At 37.8% G+C, this 22,004-nt stretch overlaps 1 protein-coding gene across 10 annotated transcripts in view; it reads right to left on the bottom strand.

Annotated features, from left to right (window-relative positions):
• The window catches only part of FANCI (FA complementation group I), a 73,109-nt gene that overhangs the window by 25,437 nt on the left and 25,668 nt on the right, over positions 1-22,004 (bottom strand). For all 10 annotated transcript variants that reach the window (XM_063652914.1, XM_054450358.2, XM_054450360.2 and 7 more), the window contains 9 exons: positions 21,503-21,629; positions 16,582-16,674; positions 15,760-15,896; positions 13,193-13,373; positions 11,314-11,401; positions 8,788-8,918; positions 8,253-8,323; positions 6,843-6,957; positions 4,861-4,983 (listed from right to left, as the gene is read on the bottom strand). In XM_063652914.1, coding sequence (XP_063508984.1) covers positions 4,861-4,983; positions 6,843-6,957; positions 8,253-8,323; positions 8,788-8,918; positions 11,314-11,401; positions 13,193-13,373; positions 15,760-15,896; positions 16,582-16,674; positions 21,503-21,629 — 1,066 coding nt within the window. The remainder of the gene's footprint in view (positions 1-4,860; positions 4,984-6,842; positions 6,958-8,252; positions 8,324-8,787; positions 8,919-11,313; positions 11,402-13,192; positions 13,374-15,759; positions 15,897-16,581; positions 16,675-21,502; positions 21,630-22,004) is intronic.

Here is a 22,004-nt window from a genome sequence, read left to right as displayed (position 1 = left end):
GTATTTTTTTCCCACCCAAAATGTCCTAGTCTTAGTTAAGAACTGCTCAGAGTAAAATCCTGGGGAAGCCAGGTGCAGTAATTCACACCTGTAATCCCAGCACTGTGGGAGGCTGAGACAGGCGGATCACTTGAGGCCAAGAGTTCGAGACCAGCCTGGCCAACACAGCAAAACCCTGTCTCTCTCTACTAAAAAATACAAAAATTAGCCAGGTGTGGTGGCACATGCCTGTAATCCCAGCTACTCGGGAGGCTGAGGTATGAAGGTTGTAGTGAGCTGAGATCACACCAGTGCACTCCAGCCTGGGCAATAGAGCGAAACTCTGTCTCCAAAAAAAAAAAAAAAAAAATTCCTGGGGAGAACTTTCTTTCTGGAACCTGGAAAAGAAGTTATACAGTTCATCTGTGAGTAAAAGCAAATGAGAATTGATCAAAATTTTTTTTTTGTTTAAAGAAAAGAAAGAGGCCAGACACGGTGGCTCATGCCTGTAATCCCAGCACTTTGGAAGGCCAAGGCAGGAGGGATCACCTGAGGTCAGGAGGTCGAGACCAGCCTGGTCAACATGGTGAAACCCCATCTCTACTAAAAATATAAAAATTAGCCAGGCATGGTGATGCATGCCTGTAATCCCCGCTACTTGGGAGGCTGAGGCAGGAGAATCGCTTGAACCAGGGATGGGGAGGTTGTGGTGAGCTGAGACCCGAGATTGCACCACTGCATTCCAGTCTGGGCAACAGAGTGAGACTCCATCGGAAAGGAAAGGAAAAAAAAGGGGAAAGGGGAAAGGGGAAAGGGGAAAGGAACGGAACGGAACAAAGGAAAATTAATCCTAACAGGAATTAAAATATTTTATGAATGTGTAATAATAATAAAAAGACACTTTGTCTTGGCACAAAAATCTACAGGCAAAATTTTAAAATGGCATACAGAGATACATAGTACATATAAAGGAGGCAATGATGTCTGAACAAATGGTTAACTTGGGGGAAAAGCTCCTCATATATATTATCATACAAATTCAGGATGAATTAAGTAGCTAAACGTCAAAAACAAATGCATTAAAAAAAAAAACCTCAAAGAAAATGTTAGTGAATATTCACTGGAAGGATTTGGACTTTCTACAGATAAAATAATAAAGATGGGCCAGGCACGGTAGCTTATGCCTTTAATCCCAGCACTTTGGAAGACTGAGGCAGGAGGATCGCTTGAAGCTAGGGCATTTGAGACCATCCTGGGCAACAAAGTGAGACCCTGTCTCTACAAAAGGTTTAAAAAAAAAAACAAAACAGAAAAATTAGCTGGGTGCAGTGGCTTGTGCCTATGGTCCCAACCATTTGGGGATGGGGCAGAGGCAAGAGGATTATTTGAGCCTAGGAGCTGGAGGCTGCAGTGAGTTATACTGCACCAGTGCACTCCAGCCTGGATAACAGAGCAAGACTGTCTCTTTAAAAAAAAAAAAAAAAAAAGTAATAGAAGACATCTCAGAGGAAGAAAATCAATAGATTTAGTAACCAAAAATTATTATTTCTGTAAGTCTAAAAGGAACATATTAAAAAAAAAGCAAATGGCAATCTGGCATACACTTGCAACAAATAGAACAAGTTATATCACTACATAAGGTAATTTTATATACCAATGATATACTAAGACTGATGAATAAATGAACAGCAATATTCTAATAGGTTTAAGTCTATGATCCACTTCATGTTAATTTTTTTTACTTTAGAGTTAAATAAGGGTGAAGTTTTTTTTGCGGGGGAAGGGGCATATCAAGGACTGCACAAGAGTTAACACATGAAGTCTAAGACTGCCTATCCTTAGTGCACCTTTGCCAGCTGGTGGCTGAGAATTTAGCTGGTAAACAGTTACTTACACTGACACAAAGCTCACCCTAAAGAAGAGTGGCTCACTGTGCCTTAACTGTTTAAACAATGTGGTTATACAGAATATGGGCATACCTAATTTTATTGCAAGTTGCTTGATTGCACTTCGCAGATACTACTTTTACAAATTAAAGGTTTGTGGCAACCCTACATCAAGCAAGTCTGTCAGTACCATTTTTCCAAAAGTATGTGCTCACTGCATGTCTCTGTGTCACATTTTGGTAATTCTCACAATATTTCAAACTTTCTCATTATTATTGTATGTGTTATGGGGATCTATGATAAATGATCTTTGACATTACTATTGCAATTGGTTTGAAGAGTCACAAATTGTGTCTATATAAGATAGTGAACTTAATTGATAAATGCTGTGTATGTTCTGACTGTTCCACTGACTGGGCCATCATCCCATCTCTCCGCCTCTCCTCAGGCCTCCCTATTCCCTGAGACAAAACAATATTGAAATTAGGTCAGTTAATAACCCCTACAATGACCTATAAGTATTCAAGTGAAAGGAAGAGTTGCACATCTCTCACTTTAAATCAAAAGCTAGAAATAATCAAGTTTAGTAAGAAAGGCATGTCACAAGCTGAGGCAAGTCAAAAGCTAGGCTTCTTGCACCAAAGAGCCAAGTTGTGAATGCAAAGAAAATGCTCTTAAAGGAAATTTAAAGTGCTATTCCAGTGAACATATGAATGATTAGAAAGCAAAACAGCCTTATTGCTGATGTGGAGAAAGTTTTAGTGGTTTGGATAAAAGACCAAGCCAGCCACAACATTACCTTAAGTCAAAGCCTAATCCAGAGCAAGGACCAAACTCTTCAATTCTATAAAGCCTGAAAGAGATGACGAAGCTGCCGAAGAAAAGGTGAAGCGAGCAGAGGTTGGTTCATGAGGTTTAAGGAAAGAAGCCATCTCCATAACATAAAAGTGCAAGGGGCTGGGCGCAGTGGCTCACGCCTGTAATCCCAGGACTTTAGGAGGCCGAGGCGGGCAGATCACGAGGTCACGAGATTGAGACCATCCTGGCCAACGTGGTGAAACCCAGTCTCTACTAAAAATACAAAAATTAGCTGGGTGTGGTGGCATGAGCCTATAGCCCCAGCCACTTGGGAGGCTGAAGCAAGAGAATCGCTTGAACCTGGGTGGCGGAGGTTGCAGTGAGCCGAGATCGCGCCACTGCACTCCAGCCTTGTGACAGAGTGAGACTCAAAAAAAAAAGTGCAAGGTGAAGCAGCAAATGCTGATGGAGAAGCTGAGGCAAATTATCCAGAAGATATAGCTAACATAATTGATCGAGGTAGTTATATTAAACAACAGATTTTCAATGTAGATGAAATAGCCTTATATTGGAAGAAGACTTTATCTGGGACTTTCCTAGCTAGGGAGGAGAAGTCAATGCCTGGCTTCAAAGGACAGGCTGACTGTCTTGTTAGGGGTTAATGTAGCTGCTGACTTTAAGTTGAAGTCAATGCTCATTTACTATTCCAAAAATCCTAGGGCCCTTAAGAATTATGCTACATCTACTGTGCCTGTGCTCTATAAATGGAAAAGCAAAGCCTGCATGATAACACATCTGTTTATAGCATGGTTTGCTGAATATTTTAAGCCCACTGTTGAGAGCTACTGCTCAGAAAAAAAAAAAGATTCCTCTCAAAATATTACTGCTCATTGATACTGTACCTAGGCATCTAGGAGCTCTGATGGAAATGTACAGAAACATGAATGTTGTTTTCATATATGCTACCACAGTATCCTCTGGGTGAGTTATATGCTAATCACAAGTCAGTAGTTGTATTTCTCTTAGCTGCACTGTTATAATAACTAGTGATTTAATCAGACGTTCAGCAAACTGTTGAAAACCCAGTGCAAAAAGAAAAAGAAGTTGCTTTTATAAAAACTAAGTTAGGCCAGGCATGGTGGCTCACGCCTGTAATCCCAATACTTTGGGATGCCGAGACAGGTGGATCACTTGAGGCCAGGAGTACAAGACCAGCCTGGCCAACATGGTGAAATCCCATCTCTACTAAAAATACAAAAATCAGCTGGGCATGGTGGTGCATGGCTGTAATCCCAGGTACTTGGGAGGCTGAGAAGCAGGAGAACTGCTTGAACCCAGGAGATGGAGGATGGAGGCTGCAGTGAACTGAGATTGTGCCACTGCACTCCAGCCTGGGTGACAGAGCGAGACTCTGTCTCAAAGAAAAAAAAACTACGTTCAATGTTTGGAAAGTCAGTCTCTCAAACCAATTTCTGATAAATTAGAGGTAACACAATTGTAAAAAGAGAAAAAACTGAAGCTATCTAAAAGATTTTTGTGCTAAAACTGTATCTGAAGTAGCTTAAAGTTTTTATACCACTTTAGGTAAACACAAATTTGAAACTATAGGCAATAAATTAAGGGTATGGGTTTGTATGAGAGACAGGAAGTAAACTTGTAATCATTAACAAAGCAAAACAAAGGACTTAGTCTTAAGACTGGCAAATTTATAGTATATTTAAATATTTCAAATTAAAATAAAATATTTAAGGTCTATCAACTGTGTTTTATGATTTCTCACCTTAAAAAAATTTTTTTTAGAGACAAGGTCTCATTCTGTTGCCTGGGTTGGAGTGCAGTGGTGTGATCATAGCTCACTGCAGCCTCACCGCTGGGATCCTCCTGCCTCAGTCTCCTGAGTAGCTGGGACCACGGGCGCATGCCACCACACCCAGCTAATGTTTTTTATTTTCTTATTTTTTGTAAAGACAGAGTCTTGCTTGATGCTCCTGCCTTGGCCTCACAAGGTGTTGGGATTACAGGTGTGAGCCACTGTGCCCTGCCTTAAACAACTTTTTGACTAAACATCACTAGCTACTGGTGCTGACTACATCAAATAAGAGCATAGCTACTGTACTTTTATAATCAGGAAAAAAATTACTAAAATAAAAATTATTAGTTGGGGGTTTGCTACATTCCTTCCATTCTACTGACTTACCTCATAAAGCATGAGTCGAACATCAGCTTGCTGGCTTAAGCATCTCCTCAAACTATCCATGATCTCAAGGCAAAAAGTTTCATTGGCGACAGAATTGTAATGGCTGTGAACATCCACATGAACCTGAAAGGAAGACAGGCCAATTCACGTCTATCTTACCAAAGCTTTTTCCAATAAGGAGCTAAATGAGCCTATGTTCTTGGTCAAAAAAACTTAGCTTTCTCCACATGCCAAACCCCAGGGGTGAGACACACAGTATAATCATTACCATGCAGTAGTAAGTGTCACTCTTATTCTGGTTTGGAATAAGAGAATTTTTAAGCATTTTAACAAAATTAACTGTTCCTATTCCTCAAGGTTTCCTTGACAATATCAATTGCTTAGGAAGGTACACTGCTTATTTCAAGCCACTAGAATCCAGTAGTAATAATATACATAATTTTATTTAAAAGGTCTAAGACTTCTTCAATAGCTAGAAGAACCTCACTCTTCCACAAATTCTAGAAAGGTTTAGAGAAAGACAGTCTTTTGTTTAGAAATGGACATGACAAAGAACTGACATCCTTTGTGTAAATTACATAATAAAATCAGCAATTATAGACCAAGAATTCCTAATCCTTACTCCAGGCATCACAGTAATGTAGTTCATACTGTCTGAGGCCAAATCCTTCTTCCACCCCTTCTTGGTTATATAACCTTGGGCAAGTTATTTAACCTGGCTCAGCCTCAGTTTCCCTGTCTTTAAAATGGGGATAATAATACACAAATGATACCTAGTGTTCCTAATATTTAATCTATGCTATATGTTATAGACAAAGCTTTATGTAGTTATACCAAAGCAATAAAGTGAGGATTCCTAGTCAAACTGTTATATATAAATATGTCTCCTATTTATAAATCTTATAGTACATCATTTAAATTATGAAGACAATTTTATTGCTCCAAAGCCTAGATTACCAGATTATTATAAAAAGTTTTGTTTTCTCAGATTACAAGGTGTAATATATGTTCCTGTGCAAAGTAAATACATTGACATAAGAAAATGGTATAATAATAGTATCTAGCCTCAGAGGACTGCTGTGAAGATTAAATGAGATAATAAATGTAAAGCACTTTAGCACAATATCTAGCACCGTGCTATTCAAAAGAAATATAATATGGGCCGGGTGTGGTGGTTCACGCCTGTAATCCCAGCACTTTGGGAGGCTGAGGCAGGTGGATCACGAGATCAGGAGATCGAGACCTCCTGACTAACACAATGAAACCCCATCTCTACTGAAAATACAAAAAATTAGCTGGGCACAGTAGCGGGCGCCTGTAGTCCCAGCTACTCAGGAGGCTGTGGCAGGAGAATGGCGTGAACCTGGGAGGCAGAGCTTGCAGTGAGTTGCAGTGAGCCAAGATCGCGCCACTGCACTCCAGCCTGGGCGACAGAGAGAGACTCCGTCTCAAAAAAAAAAAAAAAAAAAAAAAGAAAGAAATATAATATGAACCACAAATGCAAGCCATGTATATAATTTTATATTTTCTAGTAGCCACATTAAAAAAGTAAAGAGAGATAAAGTCAATTTTAATGTTTTCTGTAACCCAACACATACAAAATTCTCTCTGAAGATGTAATCAATATTAAAAATTATTAGATTTTTACATTCTTTTATTTCAAAATCTGGTATGAATTTTGCATGTATAGCACAACACAATGTTGACTAGCCACATTTCAATCAAATGTTCCATTCAATAGCCACACTGAGGACAGTGGCTACCATACTGGATAGCATAGTTTAGCATACAGTAAATCTGCCATTAATAAGTGTTAGCCAATATCATCAGCAGCAGCAGCAGCAGCACCATCATCATCATCAGACTCTTTAGTTCTAGGATCATTCTTACAACCATAACAGGAATAAAAGAAAACAGCGTGCATTTCATCGATGCACATGAATGATACGCACACACTACAAATTAACATAAATAATCCTTACCTGACTGACACTAAGAGACTGACTGCACTGAGAGGATGACAGGCTGCCTAAAACTTTAAAGTTCTTCAGGAGCAGCAAAAACCCAGCAACTGCAGATTTTCGGGCATCAAGCTGGCTAGCTCAGAAATAGAGAAGTTAACAAACAGTACTATTTCACAGGAATATGCTTCTGGGTCAGAAAAATCCAGCTAGTTGCATACAGAGAAGGCATATGTATAAACAATGAAGCGTAGAGCAAAACAAAGTGAATTTATATACTCAAAATAAGGTATCAGCTGTTCAAAGCAATTTATAGTATAGAAATTGAACTGACTTTTTTCAATACTTAACTCATGATACTCTACTTCCTTCTATCCTGCTCTCAAGTCTATGTGAGGAATAAGAATAAGAGTGCTGAGAAGCTAAAATTGGCTGGTTACTCAAATGTAAGAAATTGCTGATTTTGCCATATTTGAAGGAGTGCTTCCCTTCATATGCTCTCTTTCATCATAGGATAATGTAATATTTGATGCCATGTAAACTGTCCATCCAGAAAATGTCACACTTGTCTTCTGAGGCGCAATGATTAATTCATGTTAAAGATGTTACAACATAATATCTCAGTCTATTCGCTATGCCTTCGGGTGAGGAGTAACAAAAACTGTTAATTCTAGAACAAAGATAATAGCATATGGCTTAGTTGTTCCTCTGGACACCCATGAATATATTATAATATGGCCAATGTGATATTAATTGGGCATCTTATCCTCAAAGTACCAAATGCTTTTCACATATTACTGTCATATTTTTAGGAGATGTCAAGATCATCTCTAGCTTATATACTAAGAAATAAAGGAAGAGATGTTAGGAGGGATTGGCTAAGCTACAAATAGAACTCATTCCCCTCAACAATTACTTTGATCTACTAGCCTCTAGATCATAATTCAGATGTTCACTAAAATGAGATTCTTAAGTATATTCTTCTTGACTAAGGTGCTTTCCCCTTTGGAACTGCTGCCAGCTCAGGTTTCAGAGTATATGACACTAGAACATTACCCTGAAGATTATTCTAATGTAGTAGAGCAAAGTACTTGACATCACAAGCTCTGATGTTAGACCTGACTTTGCATCCTTGCTCTACCACCAACTACTGTTTTACCTTTGGAAAGTCACTCATCTTCTCTAAGCCTAAGTTTTCTTATCTGTAAAATGAGAATTGCAATAATTCTTACTTCATAGGGTTGCTCTGAAGACTGAATGAAAAAAGCACATAAAGCACTTAGCAAAATGCCTTATTTGATGAAATTGCTCTGCGGGGCTAGGAATTCTCATGATCACTGTGAACAGGTGGTACTAGGAGATGGCAGAGATAACTTTAGCTCCAAAATTAGAAGACAACGTCTTGCTATGATATAAAAAGATGCTACATACTTGGCAAACATAGCTTTCCGAAGGACAAGTATCAAGGAGTCTCTCATTGACATGCTGACTTTGAGAAGGGGCTGAAAAAGAATCAGTGGGTAAAAACAGAACAAATTTGCTTATTAGCCTTAGGTCATTTCTACCCAATACTGTTACCATATGGCTTCCATAAGGAAACTTACTTCTGTTTTATATACGTTTTAATGTTTATTACAGTTAACAAGGACAATAGTATACTTTGAAACACTAAAATGAAACTGGTTGCGAATGCCTTTGTAAATCTATTGTACTCAATAATGTTCTAAGAGAGTTTTAATTATTTCATTAACTTGAAAATGAGTTGAGAGAATAGTGCTATGGATAGTAAATAAACTTGGAAAACAGTCTTGCTCAATGCTCTTGCCCTTTTAATGCAAATTTTATGTTTCAGACTAAAGTGGAACAGAATTTCTTAGACATACATATTTATACAGAAATGCATCAGACTTCCACTAGACAGTTAAACCTCAGTTTTGGCAAGTTACTTGGGAATCTGAAGACTTACCTGCACTGCCTTAAGCAGCCTTTGTACAGTCTGAAGGGGCAGAAAGGACAAATAGTCAAAAGCTTCTGTGACTTTAGAAGAACAACTTTGAAGAACTAAGGGTGCATACATGACGATATTTGAAAGCAGGTCTGAAAAACAGAATCTATAATCAGTTGTCTCAAATAACTAAAGATATCTGAAATAGAAAAATACGGAGAAGAAATGTAAAGTCTTTTGTTTGCTTTCTCAAATAAGTCAAGTATACTACAATACAAATTTCTACTGATTCTATATATACTTTTTCTCCAATGTAACCAGGATAATTTTAGCTTTTTTCTATGATAGTTTCAATTTCTATAAAAATTAAACTGCCTAAAAGAAAGGAAGAAACCGATTACACTGCCTAGACATAAGTAGTAGCACACATCTTCTTACTTCTAAGCTAAAATAAATCAATAAATATTTCTGAATTTTTACTACGTGCAAGCATAATATGGTCCTATTAGGAACATAAAGGTATAAAACATAGTCTTTTTTCAAAAATTTTAATAATTTAGTTGGAAGTAAGAAAATTTTTTTAAAGCATTAAAGAGGTAAATCACAGAGTAATATCAAATATCTATTAATTCCAAACATAGTTTATTGCCTACCAAATGGTAAAGGGACAGTTTAAATAGGAGTTCAAAGGAAGAAGAGATCATTATGAGTTGGTATATATTAGGAAAGCAATGAGGAGAAGGAACTTAAACTAGGTTCTAAAAGATGGGGAACATTTAAATGCACAAAGAACCAGAAAGGCCTGCATATATAAAGGGAAAAGTATGAGTAAAGGTATGAGAAAGGTAAGTATAAGACATATTCAGAAGATGGTAGGGAAATCAATGATGCTGGGGTGAAGAATCCAGGAAAGTAAATAACTGACTTTAACATTGGAAAGGTAGGTTGGGATCAACTTGTCAAGCACCTTCAGTGCCAGGATAAAGAGCTGACAATTTGGCCGGGCGCGGTGGCTCACGCCTGTAATCCCAGCACTTTGGAAGGCTGAGGCAGGTGGATCACGAGGTCAAGAGATTGAGACCATCCTGGCCAACATGGTGAAACACCATCTCTACTAAAAATACAAAACTTAGCTGGGTGTGGTGGCGCGTGCCTGTAGTCCCAGCTACTCTCAAGGCTGAGGCAGGAGAATTGCTTGAACCCGGGAGGCAGAGGTTGCAGTGAGCTGAGATCACACCACTGCACTCCAGCCTGGGTGACAGAGTGAGACTCCATCTCAAAAAACAAACAAACAAAAAGAGCTGACAATTTATTAAAGAACATACTGATGATTTTGTAGTCATAAGGTGGTATTTTAGGAATACTAATCTGTGGTAATATGCAGGTTAAATTGCTGCAGGGAGAAGAAAAAGCCAGGAAACCAGTTAGAAAGCTGTGGCAGTAGTCTAAATTCAAGGTTGTAAGAATGGGAATTAGACACTGGATGTGAGGTTGGGAGGAGGAGGGAATAAAAAGATAGAAAAAATAACAGTATGAGGGAGAAAAATGACAGAACTTAGGTACTAAGTGTGTTTGAGAAAATAAAAGGTAATTCTAGCCTCCAGGACTTGGGGAACCATGTTTCAAATAATGGAAATAGGAGCAATGAAAAGGAAAATTTGTTTGAAGGGAACTGTATTATATTTGAGGTAAAAGAAAAACTGGTCACGGGTAGGAAAAGAAGCAAACTCTTATTGTAATCAGAGAACTTACCTAAAAAGTTTTAGGGGAGTTATAAACAGTGATGAATGACATAGAGAAATTTTTAAAATTAGTGATGAAGGCTAGTAAATTTAGACATTAGGAGTTATGTATTAGAAACAGCAAATTCAGGCCAAGCGTGGCTCACGCCTGTAACCCCAGCACTTTGGGAAGCTAAGGTGGGTGGATCACCTGAAGTCAGGAGTTCGAGACCAGCCTGGCCAGCATGGCGAAACCCTGCCTTTATTAATAATACAAAAATTAACTGGGTGTGGTAGTGTGCGCCTGTAATCCCAGCTACTGAGGAGGCTGAGACACGAGAACTGCTTGAACCCAGGAGGCAGAGGTTGCAGTGAGCTGAGACTGTGCCACTGCACTCCAGCCTGGGCAACAGAGTGAAACTGTGTCTAAAAAAGAAAAAACAACAACAACAACAACAAAACAGCAAATTCAGAGGTTACCAGAGAGAAACACTGTGCAGTCCAAATGTCAAGGCTAAAAGGACTAGGAAGTCAATGAGTGGCAGCAGCAGGACAGCACTCATTTGAGAGGTATTAACAAAAAGAGAAAATGTTGAGCAAAATGGAAGTTTTACTTATTGGTTAATTGTTGCTTTCCTTACTAACAGCTACAGCCTTTTTGACAACTGACAATCCCAGACAACATAAATGGATTTGCTTTACTGGCATCCTATCAAAGATACTGCATTTAAATGCTCATTAAAATTTTTTTCCCAGGACCAAATGATTATGACATTTAAATGAAAATATTTCTAAAAACTTTATTCCTTCTGTCAAAGTTTAATACCTAAGAAATGACTGATGGGAGAAGATGCTCTGGTAACAACCCTGTTGAGGACCTGCTCCAAAATTTCTTGTCTGATCATCTCATGGATCTAAAAAGAACAGAATAAATAAAATATTCCTGGGTGACCCTTCAGCTTTTAAGTATATCAATGCATGTCAGGCAGGATGAAGAACCGTTTGGATATGAGTAAAACTCAAAAAATCAGAATATAATGTGAATCATCTGGAAAGACAGAATCACTCAACTTTCCCCTTGTTCTGTGCTTAGATGATTCATTAGTAGGATAAATACCATGTTTATTAGCCTAAAAGTACAGATCACATTAAACTATTGCTACATATAAGGTTCAGCATCAAACAGGATCAATTCTACTTAGGTATCCATTACCTGACAATATCCATATTCCTGACAGTATACATAACTTTTATTCTAAAAATTAAAATGTAAAAGCCCATGAAGATTTCTAGAAACTTAAAAGATCGTCCCTAACCCCTTTTCTCAGTTTCTAGAAGTACAGCAGTTGCCATTAAAAAGACCCATTCTGAATTTTCACTTGAATTTTAGTTAAAATTCTTACTTGAACTTGATTACTTTATGGTACAGACTAATTCGTTCAGACCTCAGACTGTTAGTGACTTAGCAGCAATTTATAAAGATGCCTTGATAAAACCGACATCTACATGAAATCAAATGGAGCCTCTTTAGTTTTGAAAAATAATAATTTAAATACAAAAACATACTCTAAGATAATGTCTTTAACAATATCACTATTAAGCAGGGTAATTTATATCATCAAATACACTGATAACTCTCAAGAACTGTTTTGACATTTACTTCATAGTTCTGGATTAGAACACTAGATTTACATTTAGATCAGCCTCCCAAATAAACATTTCAGCAGACACTCTTGGTGTGTAGCTACATTAAACAATTGAACATCAAGAAGACTTAGAGGAATTACTAGAAAAGTTGAAAAGTTGTTTAACCTCAGATATGATCTAGCATTTTTTTATTCAAAAAAAATAAATTTTTGAAAACTGTTTCAGAAATTAAGATTGAGATGTCAGTGATAATTGGTAATAATGTCAAAAAAATGTACATTTCCCATTTTGGTTTCTTCAGAAACAATGAACCAATAAGTATGATTCTTTTTTTTTTTTTTTTTTTGAGATAGGATCTCACTTTGTTACCCAGGCTGGAGTGCAGTGGTGCAAACACAGCTCACTGTAGCCTTGACTTCCTGGGCTCAAGTGATCCACCTCAGTCACCTAAGTAGCTGGGACTGCAGGTGCGCGCCACCACGCCTGGCTAATTTTTGTATTTTTTGTAGAGATGAGGTTTCGCCATGTTGCCCAGGCTGGTCTCAAACTCCTGAGCTCAAGTGATCTGCCCACCTCAGCCTCCCAAAGTGTTGGGATTATAGGCTTGAGCCACCATGCCCGACCAAGCATGATTCTTTTTTTATTTTCAGTAAAAATTCTTAAGCATGATTCTTTAAGCTTGATGCTCTACAGTGACCTAAAAAAATTTCTTCTGTGTAAAGGAACAGCATTAAAACAAAATAAAACAAAAACTAGAAATGGTTTACTGCTGGAAGAAGGAAAAATCATGAAAAAGCTATCTTATATTCAAACTTCTAGGTCAGAAACAATTGAATTAAGTGGAATAAATGAAAAACTTACATAAAAGAATAAGAAAGTAAGTATTCCATCAAACTGGATCTATAATGTTTCAATATTATCCTAATCTCTGTCATATATCCTCTATCAAACTAAGACACACTCAAATTTCCTTGTCCACCAAACTCCCAGGCAAATGCCAAGCCCTACTTGGATTATTTAAACAAAATTAGGGAGTGGTTGCCAAAATAGTGTCTCACCTTAAAAGTTTCCAACAGGATATTAGCTCCGAGCTTACATGCATGCTGGTTTGGCATTCTAGAAAGACTTGGGCTGGTTTCAATAGTTTTTCCATCAAGAACCTTCTTTGGCCCATATGAATCCATCAAAATGAAACCAAGTTCTACGAGGCCCTGAGTAACATGGTCCCAACTATGAACACTACAAGAAAACAAAGCTTAGTTAAAAAAGAAAAACTTAGTGAGATATTCTTACCTTTATACTCATTGCCCTGTTATACATTTCCCAAATTTGACCTAGATAATCAACGTACTCCGCATATAAACCTTTTCTTTACACACATCGTCTGACAAAATTCTGAATTCCTAAATGTACCATAATGGGAACAGCAGGCAAGTGGTCTCCAATGACACACAGAATTCTGGGAAAATCCAGAAGCTAGAGAGTATTAAAAAATTAAAGATTCCCATTCAAGATTTCATGATGAGAAGTTCATTGCTGCCTCTTCTATTACCCTACAGCACTGACAACGCTTATGTAGAGGCTTACAAATTAGCTCCCTTCCATAGACAGAGATTCTCTAGGAGAGAGGTCATAGTATAGTCATATTTTTACCCACATTGCTTAGCACAAGGGTGGCATATAAAAGACATTCAATAGATATTTATAGTATAAATGGATGAGTGATCTGGTGTCAACAGCATAAGCTAAAACTATAAATAATCTTTTGTAAAAGAGTAGAATCATTGGTGGTTTTATACCACTTAATGTTATACCCCACAGTGGAAATAATGTGAATATAACCTTTATCCACTATATCTACCTGTTAAATTGCAACAAATTATAATGCAGCACTACAGAATGAAGTAGATAGTTATGGATAAATTATAACACTTTAACAGAGTTAACAATATTCATACTCTGAAGAGCCAAAAATTCAATTACATAAAATGGAGAATGCATTATTTAAAGGTTCATTAGCTGACTGGGGCAAGCATGTGTAAACAGCCAGTTATTTTAGAGGATCTAATAAGGCTATCCAAATCTCTCCTGGCTGAGGTTTGGTCCCACCTAGTGGCAAGTACCCACTCCAGGCTAATTATACATGGAGATGCTTTCAAGTCCTATGACGGTTGAGATTTCCAGAAGATGGGAAGCTTTCCAGGAATTTCCTGGTTAGTGAGTACCTCCTTCTTTAGCCCAACTTGAAGAGATTGGGTTGGGAAAATACTGGAGACACAACTATAAACCTCAGGAAAAAGAATAATCAGATGCAAAGATTAAAAAGCTTTAAGGCCTAACAATGGGTAAAACACTCAAACAATAAACTCTAATTTCAAATTTGCCCTACTGCAAAGCTCATGTAAATTCAATCTATTAATAAACAAGAATTCCAGGCCTAGAAGAGACCTACCGTAAATTATGCTTAAATTATGAAACTTTAAAATATATTTAATACACAGTGAAAGCATGACATAGTAAAGACTGTTAAAACAGCTAATGTATGTCCTGAAATTAAAATAAAAACCAGGACAGTTACTGATGTTTTCCATGTGGTTTTAAATGAATTTGTCTAAACTGGCTAATCAATAATTCAATTCCAACCATAAGCTCCAAATTTCAACAAAGTAAATAAAACTCTTAATGTTTTTTACTCACTTTAAAAAGAGGCCATGAGCCAGATGCAGTGGCATGCACCTATTGTCCCAGCTACTTGAGAGGCTGAGGCAGGAAGATCAGTTGAGCCCAGAAGATCAAGTCTAGCCTGGGCAACATAGTGAAAAGTTCCTACGTCTTCAGAAAAAAAAAAAGAAGAAAGGCCAAGCCAGGCACAGGGGTACATGCCTATAGTCCCAGCTACTGAGGTGGGAGGATAACTTGAGGCCAGGAGTTTGAGGCTTTACCGTGCTATAATAGAGACTGTGAATAGCCATTGCACTCCAGCCTGGGCAACATAGTGAGTGAGACTGTTTCCTTTAAAAAGGAAAAGAAAGGGCCAGGACCGGTGGCTCAAGCCTGTAATCCCAGCACTTTGGGAGGCCAAGGCAGGTGGATCGCTTGAGCTCAGAAGTTCAAGATCAGCCTGGGCAATATGGCGAAACTCTGTCTCTACAAAAAACGCAAGAATTACTTGGGCATGGTGGAGCTTGCCTGTAATACCAGGTACTCGAGAGGTTGAGGTGGGAGGATTGCTTGAGCCCAGGAGATCAAGGGTGCAGTGAGCCAAGACTGTGGCACTACACTCCAGCCTGGGTGGACAGAGTGAGACTCTGTCTCAAAAAAAAAATGGAAAGAAAGAAAAGGAAAATAGAGAATTGTAATATCATGGAATAAACAAAAGCACCTAATTCCGTTTTGTATGCTTGCTGTCAAGGTGGCCAAGAAACCAGGGCCTGAGATTCAAGGATATTTCCATAGGGAAAAAGTATGCTCTACCAGTTTTAAGAAACTGAACCTTGATGTGTGACGTGACGTCAACAGCTGTAAGTCATCAGTTTCCCCTCATAGGCTGCAAGTATGATACCACATTGCATTTTCTAACGTTAAACACCTTATAAACCTTTTGAGATATGGTTCACCAACTTACCTATTCTTTACTACTTCCAAGATCATGGTTGAAACATAAGATCTATGAGGAACTAGATTCTGAAGAAATTTTGAGCCTTGGAGGAGTTGAAGATCCTTAAAGCTCTTTACAACCGAAGTCTTTAAAAGATCAAGCACCTTGGGTATAGTTAATAAAAATAAATGAAAAAAAAAAATAAATAAAAGATCAAGCACCTAACAGAGTGAAAGAAATAAGAAAATAAAGCAAATATTATAGCTCATGCTATAAATCTTAACCCTATAACTGTTCCTATGAGCTGCCATTCACATATATCCGTATGACAACTATTTTAACTAGATGAAGATGTTACAAAAATTATGACGTTCAGTGGGAACTTTAAGGAGTTGAAGACAAGCCTTCCTTAAGCAAAAAGGGGGAAAACAGGCTAAAAGTCAATATAAATATTACCCACAACCTGGAACACATATAAGAAAAAAAGTGTAAATTTCATCCTTGCAACTAACCTATTCTTGGAAAGCTACAACATAATAAAACTGCTGGTGAATATCCACCTAAACTGTCCCTTCCTCCAACTTGGGATGTGTGGTATCCTTCCACTCTTATTCCCACCTCACTAGCTTACCACACAACAGGAAACGGAGGAATAAACCAAAAACCTGTAGAAGTCTTCCATCAGCCCCCAGAGAACAGAGGGGACATACATGTCTTATAGCAGCTTTGCTGCTGGCAGGAAGGGGGTAAAATTGTTTAGGAAAGGATACAACAAAAACAGATTTCTGTGATTTTTTTTTTTTTTTTACCAACTACAGAAGGAAACAAAATGGCATTTTAAAAAAATACCTGGTCCTGAAATCTTTGTATTCTTGTTACAGAGAGAAGAAGAGCAATGCTGAAGGGACTTAAGTTATTACTGGAATCTCCTTGCTGTCCTACCTAGAAGAGAGCAACCAAAAGGAAGTCATTACTTACCTTTTTTTTTTTTTTTTAAAAAAAAAAAAAGATTGGATCTCTCTCTGTTGCCCAGGCTAGAGTGCAGTGATGCAGTCATAGCTCACTGCAGCCTTGATTTCCCAGGCTCAAGGGATCCTCCTGGCTTAGCCTCCCAAGTAGCTGGGACCATACCACGCCTGGCTAATTTTTTAATTTTAAATTTTTAAATTTTTTGGAGAGATGAAGTCTCACTATGTTGCCCAGGAGAGTCTCAAACTCCTGGCCTCAAGTGATTCTCCCACCTTGGTCTCTCAAAGTGCTGGGATTACAGGTGTGAACCACCACACCTGGTCCCATTACATACATCTTAAAAGTATAACAGCCTATTTAACAGTAAGTCCCTTGACCAGGTGCGGTGGCTCATGCCTGTAATGCCAGCATTTTGGGAGACTGAGGCAGGTGGATCACTTGAGGTCAGGAGTTCAAGACCAGTCTGGCTAACATGGTGAAACCCCATCTCATAAAGTACAAAAATTAGCTGGGAGTGGTGGCACACACCTGTAATCCCAGCTACTTGGGAGACTGAGGCAGGAGGATCACTTGAACGTGGGAGGCGAAGGTTGCAGTGAGCTCAGATTGCACCACTGCACCCCCCAAAAAAGTCCTTATGACTCAAGAGACATAAAAAAAAATTTTTAATAGTAATAAAAAATAAAAATAGGTCCTTGAATGGATCAGAAATCCAAATGTAAGAGCGAAAATTGTAACATTTTTAGAAGAAAACATACAGAAAAATTTCAAGACCTTGGATTACGTAAAGATTTCTTAGATACAATACCAAAAGCATAATTTGTACAAGAAAAAATTGATAAACTGGACCTCACCAAAATTTAAAACTTTTGTACTTCAAAAGATACCATTAAGAAAATAAAAAGACAAGTCACAGACTGAGAAAAAAATTTGCTAATTATATATCTGATAAAGAACTTGTCACCATTCATAACAAAGTTATTGAAAAAATAAAAAAGAACTTGTCAGTAGAATATACAAAGAATTTTAATTAAGAAGACAAACACACTCAAAAAATGGGCAAAAGATTTGAATAGACATTTCACCAAAGAAGGTATTAGAACAGTTAATGAGCACATGAAAAGACGCTCAATTATCATCAGTCATTAAGGAAATGCAAAGTTAAACCTCAATGAGGTACTGTTTCGTACCCATTAGAATGAATATAATAAAAAAGACAATAACAAATGTTGGCCAAGAGACAGAGAAATAGGAACCCTCACATAGTGATAATGGGAATGTAAAATGATACTGTTTTGGAAAACAGGCAGTTTCTTACAAATATAAACATAAATTTCTCATATAAGCCAGCAGTTCTACTCCTGGGTATATGCACAAAAGAAATAAAACGTATGTCCACACAAAGACTTATATTTGAATGTTAGTGGCAGCATTATTTGTAATAGCCAAACAGTAGAAAAAATTCAAATGTCCACCAGCTGGGAGACTGCTAAACAAAACTCATATATATCTACACAATGGAATACTATTCAACCATAAAAAGAAATGAGCCTGACACAGTAGCTCACACCTGTAATCCCAGCTACTCAAGAGGCTGAGGCAGGAGGATCACTTGAGGCCAGGAGTTCACAGCAAGACCTCCATCTCTTAAAATAATTGTGTACAAATTAGCCAGGCATGGTGGTGTGTGCCTGTGGTCCTAGCTAGTCAGAAGTCTACAGTGGGAGGATCACTTGAGGCCAGGAGTTTGAGGGTGCAGTGAGCCATGATCATGATATTGCACTCCACCCTAGGTGACAGAGTGAGACCATGTCTCCTAAAACAAACAAAACAATAAAAAGAAATGAAATATTGACATACGCTACAACACAGGTGAACCCTGAAAACATTACACTTAATGAAAGAAGACATACACAAAAGACCACATATCATATAATTCCATTTATACAAAATATCTAGGAAAGGTAAATCTACAGAGACAGAAAGTAGATTAGTGGTTATCTGGGGCTGGGAGTGCCAGTGCAGATTAAATGGGCATAAAAGATCTTACAGGGTGATAAAAAATGTTCTAAAATTGGATTATAGTGACAGTTACAAAACTAGGTAAACTTACGAAAAAAATCACTGGATTGCATGCTTAGAATAAAATAATTTTGTGCTATGTAAATTGTGCCTCAAAAAGTTTAAAAAACACATTTTCAAGGCCTAGAAAAGATGATACTAATAGAACAAAAAAAATGTAAAATAAAACATCAATCAAATGGCAAACAAAAACAAAACGAGAGTGGATCAAAATACATAAAGCTGGTAAAAAGGCCAGTAATATAGTTACTACGAACCTAAATTAAAAAAAAGAGTGAACAGATACAGAGAAGATAAAGAAGTTTTAAAGCCTACTCACAGATTATGGTCTTTAAACATCCTTTCCTACAAAAGGGACCCAGGGCTTTTTAGAGACATGGCTGGCATCAGGATGGGGCAAAGAAAGTACTATGGTGAGCCTTGGGCATATCATGCCACAGCTCAAAGACTAAATGGGGTCACATCAAAAGAACACATAAGCTGACCTGAAGGATCCAACTGGCTGAATTTGGGTAATTTTGTGCTCAAAACAAATAATGACAGTAACGAATAATGAGTAGACTGAATTTAAAAAGGTTCATGAGTGCATAATGATATTCAAAACAATAGGGAAAGGAGAGGCTCTTTTTACAGAAGAATGCCAGCTAATAATGCCGAAAGAAAGATGCAATTAAAATTTTCTAATTAAAATTAGAATTCCTTGGGAACAGATTGTGAGGACAAAAAGAAAAAAAAAAAAGATATAAAATTTGTGGTATAATTACTGATTTAGGCCAAGAATCATCAATAGACGGGAAAACGAAAACCATTGTATGAAATGTTGTTGGGAAAAGGATTTTCAATACTATCTCGAACTATGATCCTATAGATTCCTTTCTAATACAAAGGGATACATATATACTTATAAATGAAGAAAATCAATGGTCATTTTCTTAAAAGCAAATGATTTAGCCTCACAAATAGTAAGGTAGCTAATACTATGTTCCTTCTGATGTAATGCACAGAACAGTGGTTGGCAAACTACATACAGCCTGTTGGCCAAATCCAACCCACTACCTGTTTTTGTGCAACCCATGAGCTAACACTGGTTTTTATGGTGTTAAATGGTTGGGGGTAAAAAAAATCAAAGGAACGCCAGTGCAGTGGCTCACGCCTGTAATCTCAGCACTTTGGGAGGCCAAGGCAGGCAGATCACTTGAGGCCAGGAGTTGAAGACCAGCCTGGCCAATATGGCGAAACCCCGCCTCTACTAAAAATATGAAAATTAGCCAGGCATGGTGGCATGCACTTGTAGTCCCAGCTACTTGGGAGGCTGAGGCATGAGAATCACTTGAACCTGGGAGATGGAGGTTGCAGTGAGCCAAGATTGGGCCACGGCACTCTAGCTTGGGTGTCACAGTGAGACTCTGTCCAAAAAAAAAACCAATCAAAGGAAGAATAATATCCCACAATATAAAAACGGAATAAAATTCAGATTTCAGTGTCCATAAATGGGAAAACAGCCACACTCGTTAGTACATTTTGTCTATGGCTGCCTTCTTGCTGCAGTGGTAAAGCTGAGTAGTTGTGACAGAACCTGCATGGCCTGCAAAGTGTAAAATATTAGTATCTGGCCCTTGCAAGAAAATGTACACATCACTTACGAAGTATTCTTGCCAAAAATGTTTAACTTGAACCCAATCGTGAGGAAACAATCAGATAAATCCAAAAATGTGGGACATTACACAAGACAAGTGGGCTGATGCTTCAAAAAAATCAGTCTAAAACTAGAAAGAAAGAGCAACCAAATGCAATGCATGAAGCCTGATGAGAGCCTGGAGCAGAGGAAAAAAAAAAAAAAAAAAACAGCTGCAAAAGACATTTTAGACACAACTGTGAAAATGTGAATAGGGAATATAAATTAAATAATATTATGGAATTATTGTTAATTTTCTTAGATGTGATGATGGTATTGTGATTAATATGTCCTTATTCTTAGCATGCTGAAATATTCAGGCATTGAAGTGTTAGGGTTTGGGTTTCTGCATCTTACTTTTAAATGTTCAGAAAAAGAATATGTATGAGAGAAAAAGTGAGGTAAATGTGGCAAAGTGTCGAATAATTGGTCAATCTAGGTGAAGGGAACATAGGTGTTCTTCATGCTATGTAGTGTTTTAACTTTTCTGAGTTAGAATTTTCAAACTAAAAAGTTGGAGGAACAAATGTATCTGTACACTACTTTTAATATAGTTTAAAACACTTCTGAGTTTTATTTTACTACTTTACAAATACTTCATGATGAATGACTTAGCATCACACACCTCCACGATATACTACTAGATGCAACATCCTAATTCATAAATGAGAAAGCAGAGGCCATAGTTGAAGGTCACATAAGATAGTGACACACAATCTACTTAGAATTAGATTTTGAGTTTTCTGCTGAATAGTTCTCAACTTTTTTCTCACTTTTTTGCATTAGAACTTTTGAGGGTTTTTTTTAATAGAACTTTCTGGCTTGCTTAACGATGTGGTGTACTGCTAAAGTGAGGACATTAAAAAAAAGGGAGTGTGGTAACATCATGTATTTTCCACTTTTAAAGTAAAAAAAAGAGAGATCCTCCACACCCAGGGTCATTTTACAGTATTTATTTCCTGTCATTAACTGGCATAAAAGTGGCTTAAGTTCAAACACTTTCATTCAAAAGAGACCCAGATCACCTTACAAGTTTGGTGCTACCTTTAAGTGTTTCACGAGTTCTCTGCCTAGTTCATAGTCCAATTTGATGGCAAACACAATGTGTAGAATAATGGTGCCTTCCACATGACGAAGTTCACCTGATGGCACAGTAATAACATCCAGTAGCCTAAAAGATTCAACAGAAAGGTATGAGCTATAAGGTGCAGTGGCTCATGCCTGTAATGCCAGCACTTTGAGAGGCCAAGGTGGGCGGATCACTTGATCCCAGGAGTTCAAGACCAGCCACTACTAAAAATACAAAAAAATCAGCCCAGTGTGGTGGCATGCCTATAGTCCCAGCTACTTGGGAGGCTGAGGTGGGAGGATTGCTTCAGCCCAGAAGGTGGAGGTTGCAGTGAGCCAAGATTGCGCCATTGCACTCCAGCCTAGGCAGCAGAGTGAGACCCTGTCTAAACAACAACAAAAAAGGTATGAGCTATGGTTTTTGAGTGAGAGACAAGGGCGGGTGCTATGATGAACAAGTAGACCAACTCAAGCTAAA

The sequence above is a fragment of the Pongo pygmaeus genome, chromosome 16, assembly GCF_028885625.2.
Source record: "Pongo pygmaeus isolate AG05252 chromosome 16, NHGRI_mPonPyg2-v2.0_pri, whole genome shotgun sequence".
NCBI classification, from domain to species: Eukaryota; Metazoa; Chordata; class Mammalia; order Primates; family Hominidae; genus Pongo; species Pongo pygmaeus.
This window is presented reverse-complemented; position numbering and strand designations above follow the sequence as displayed.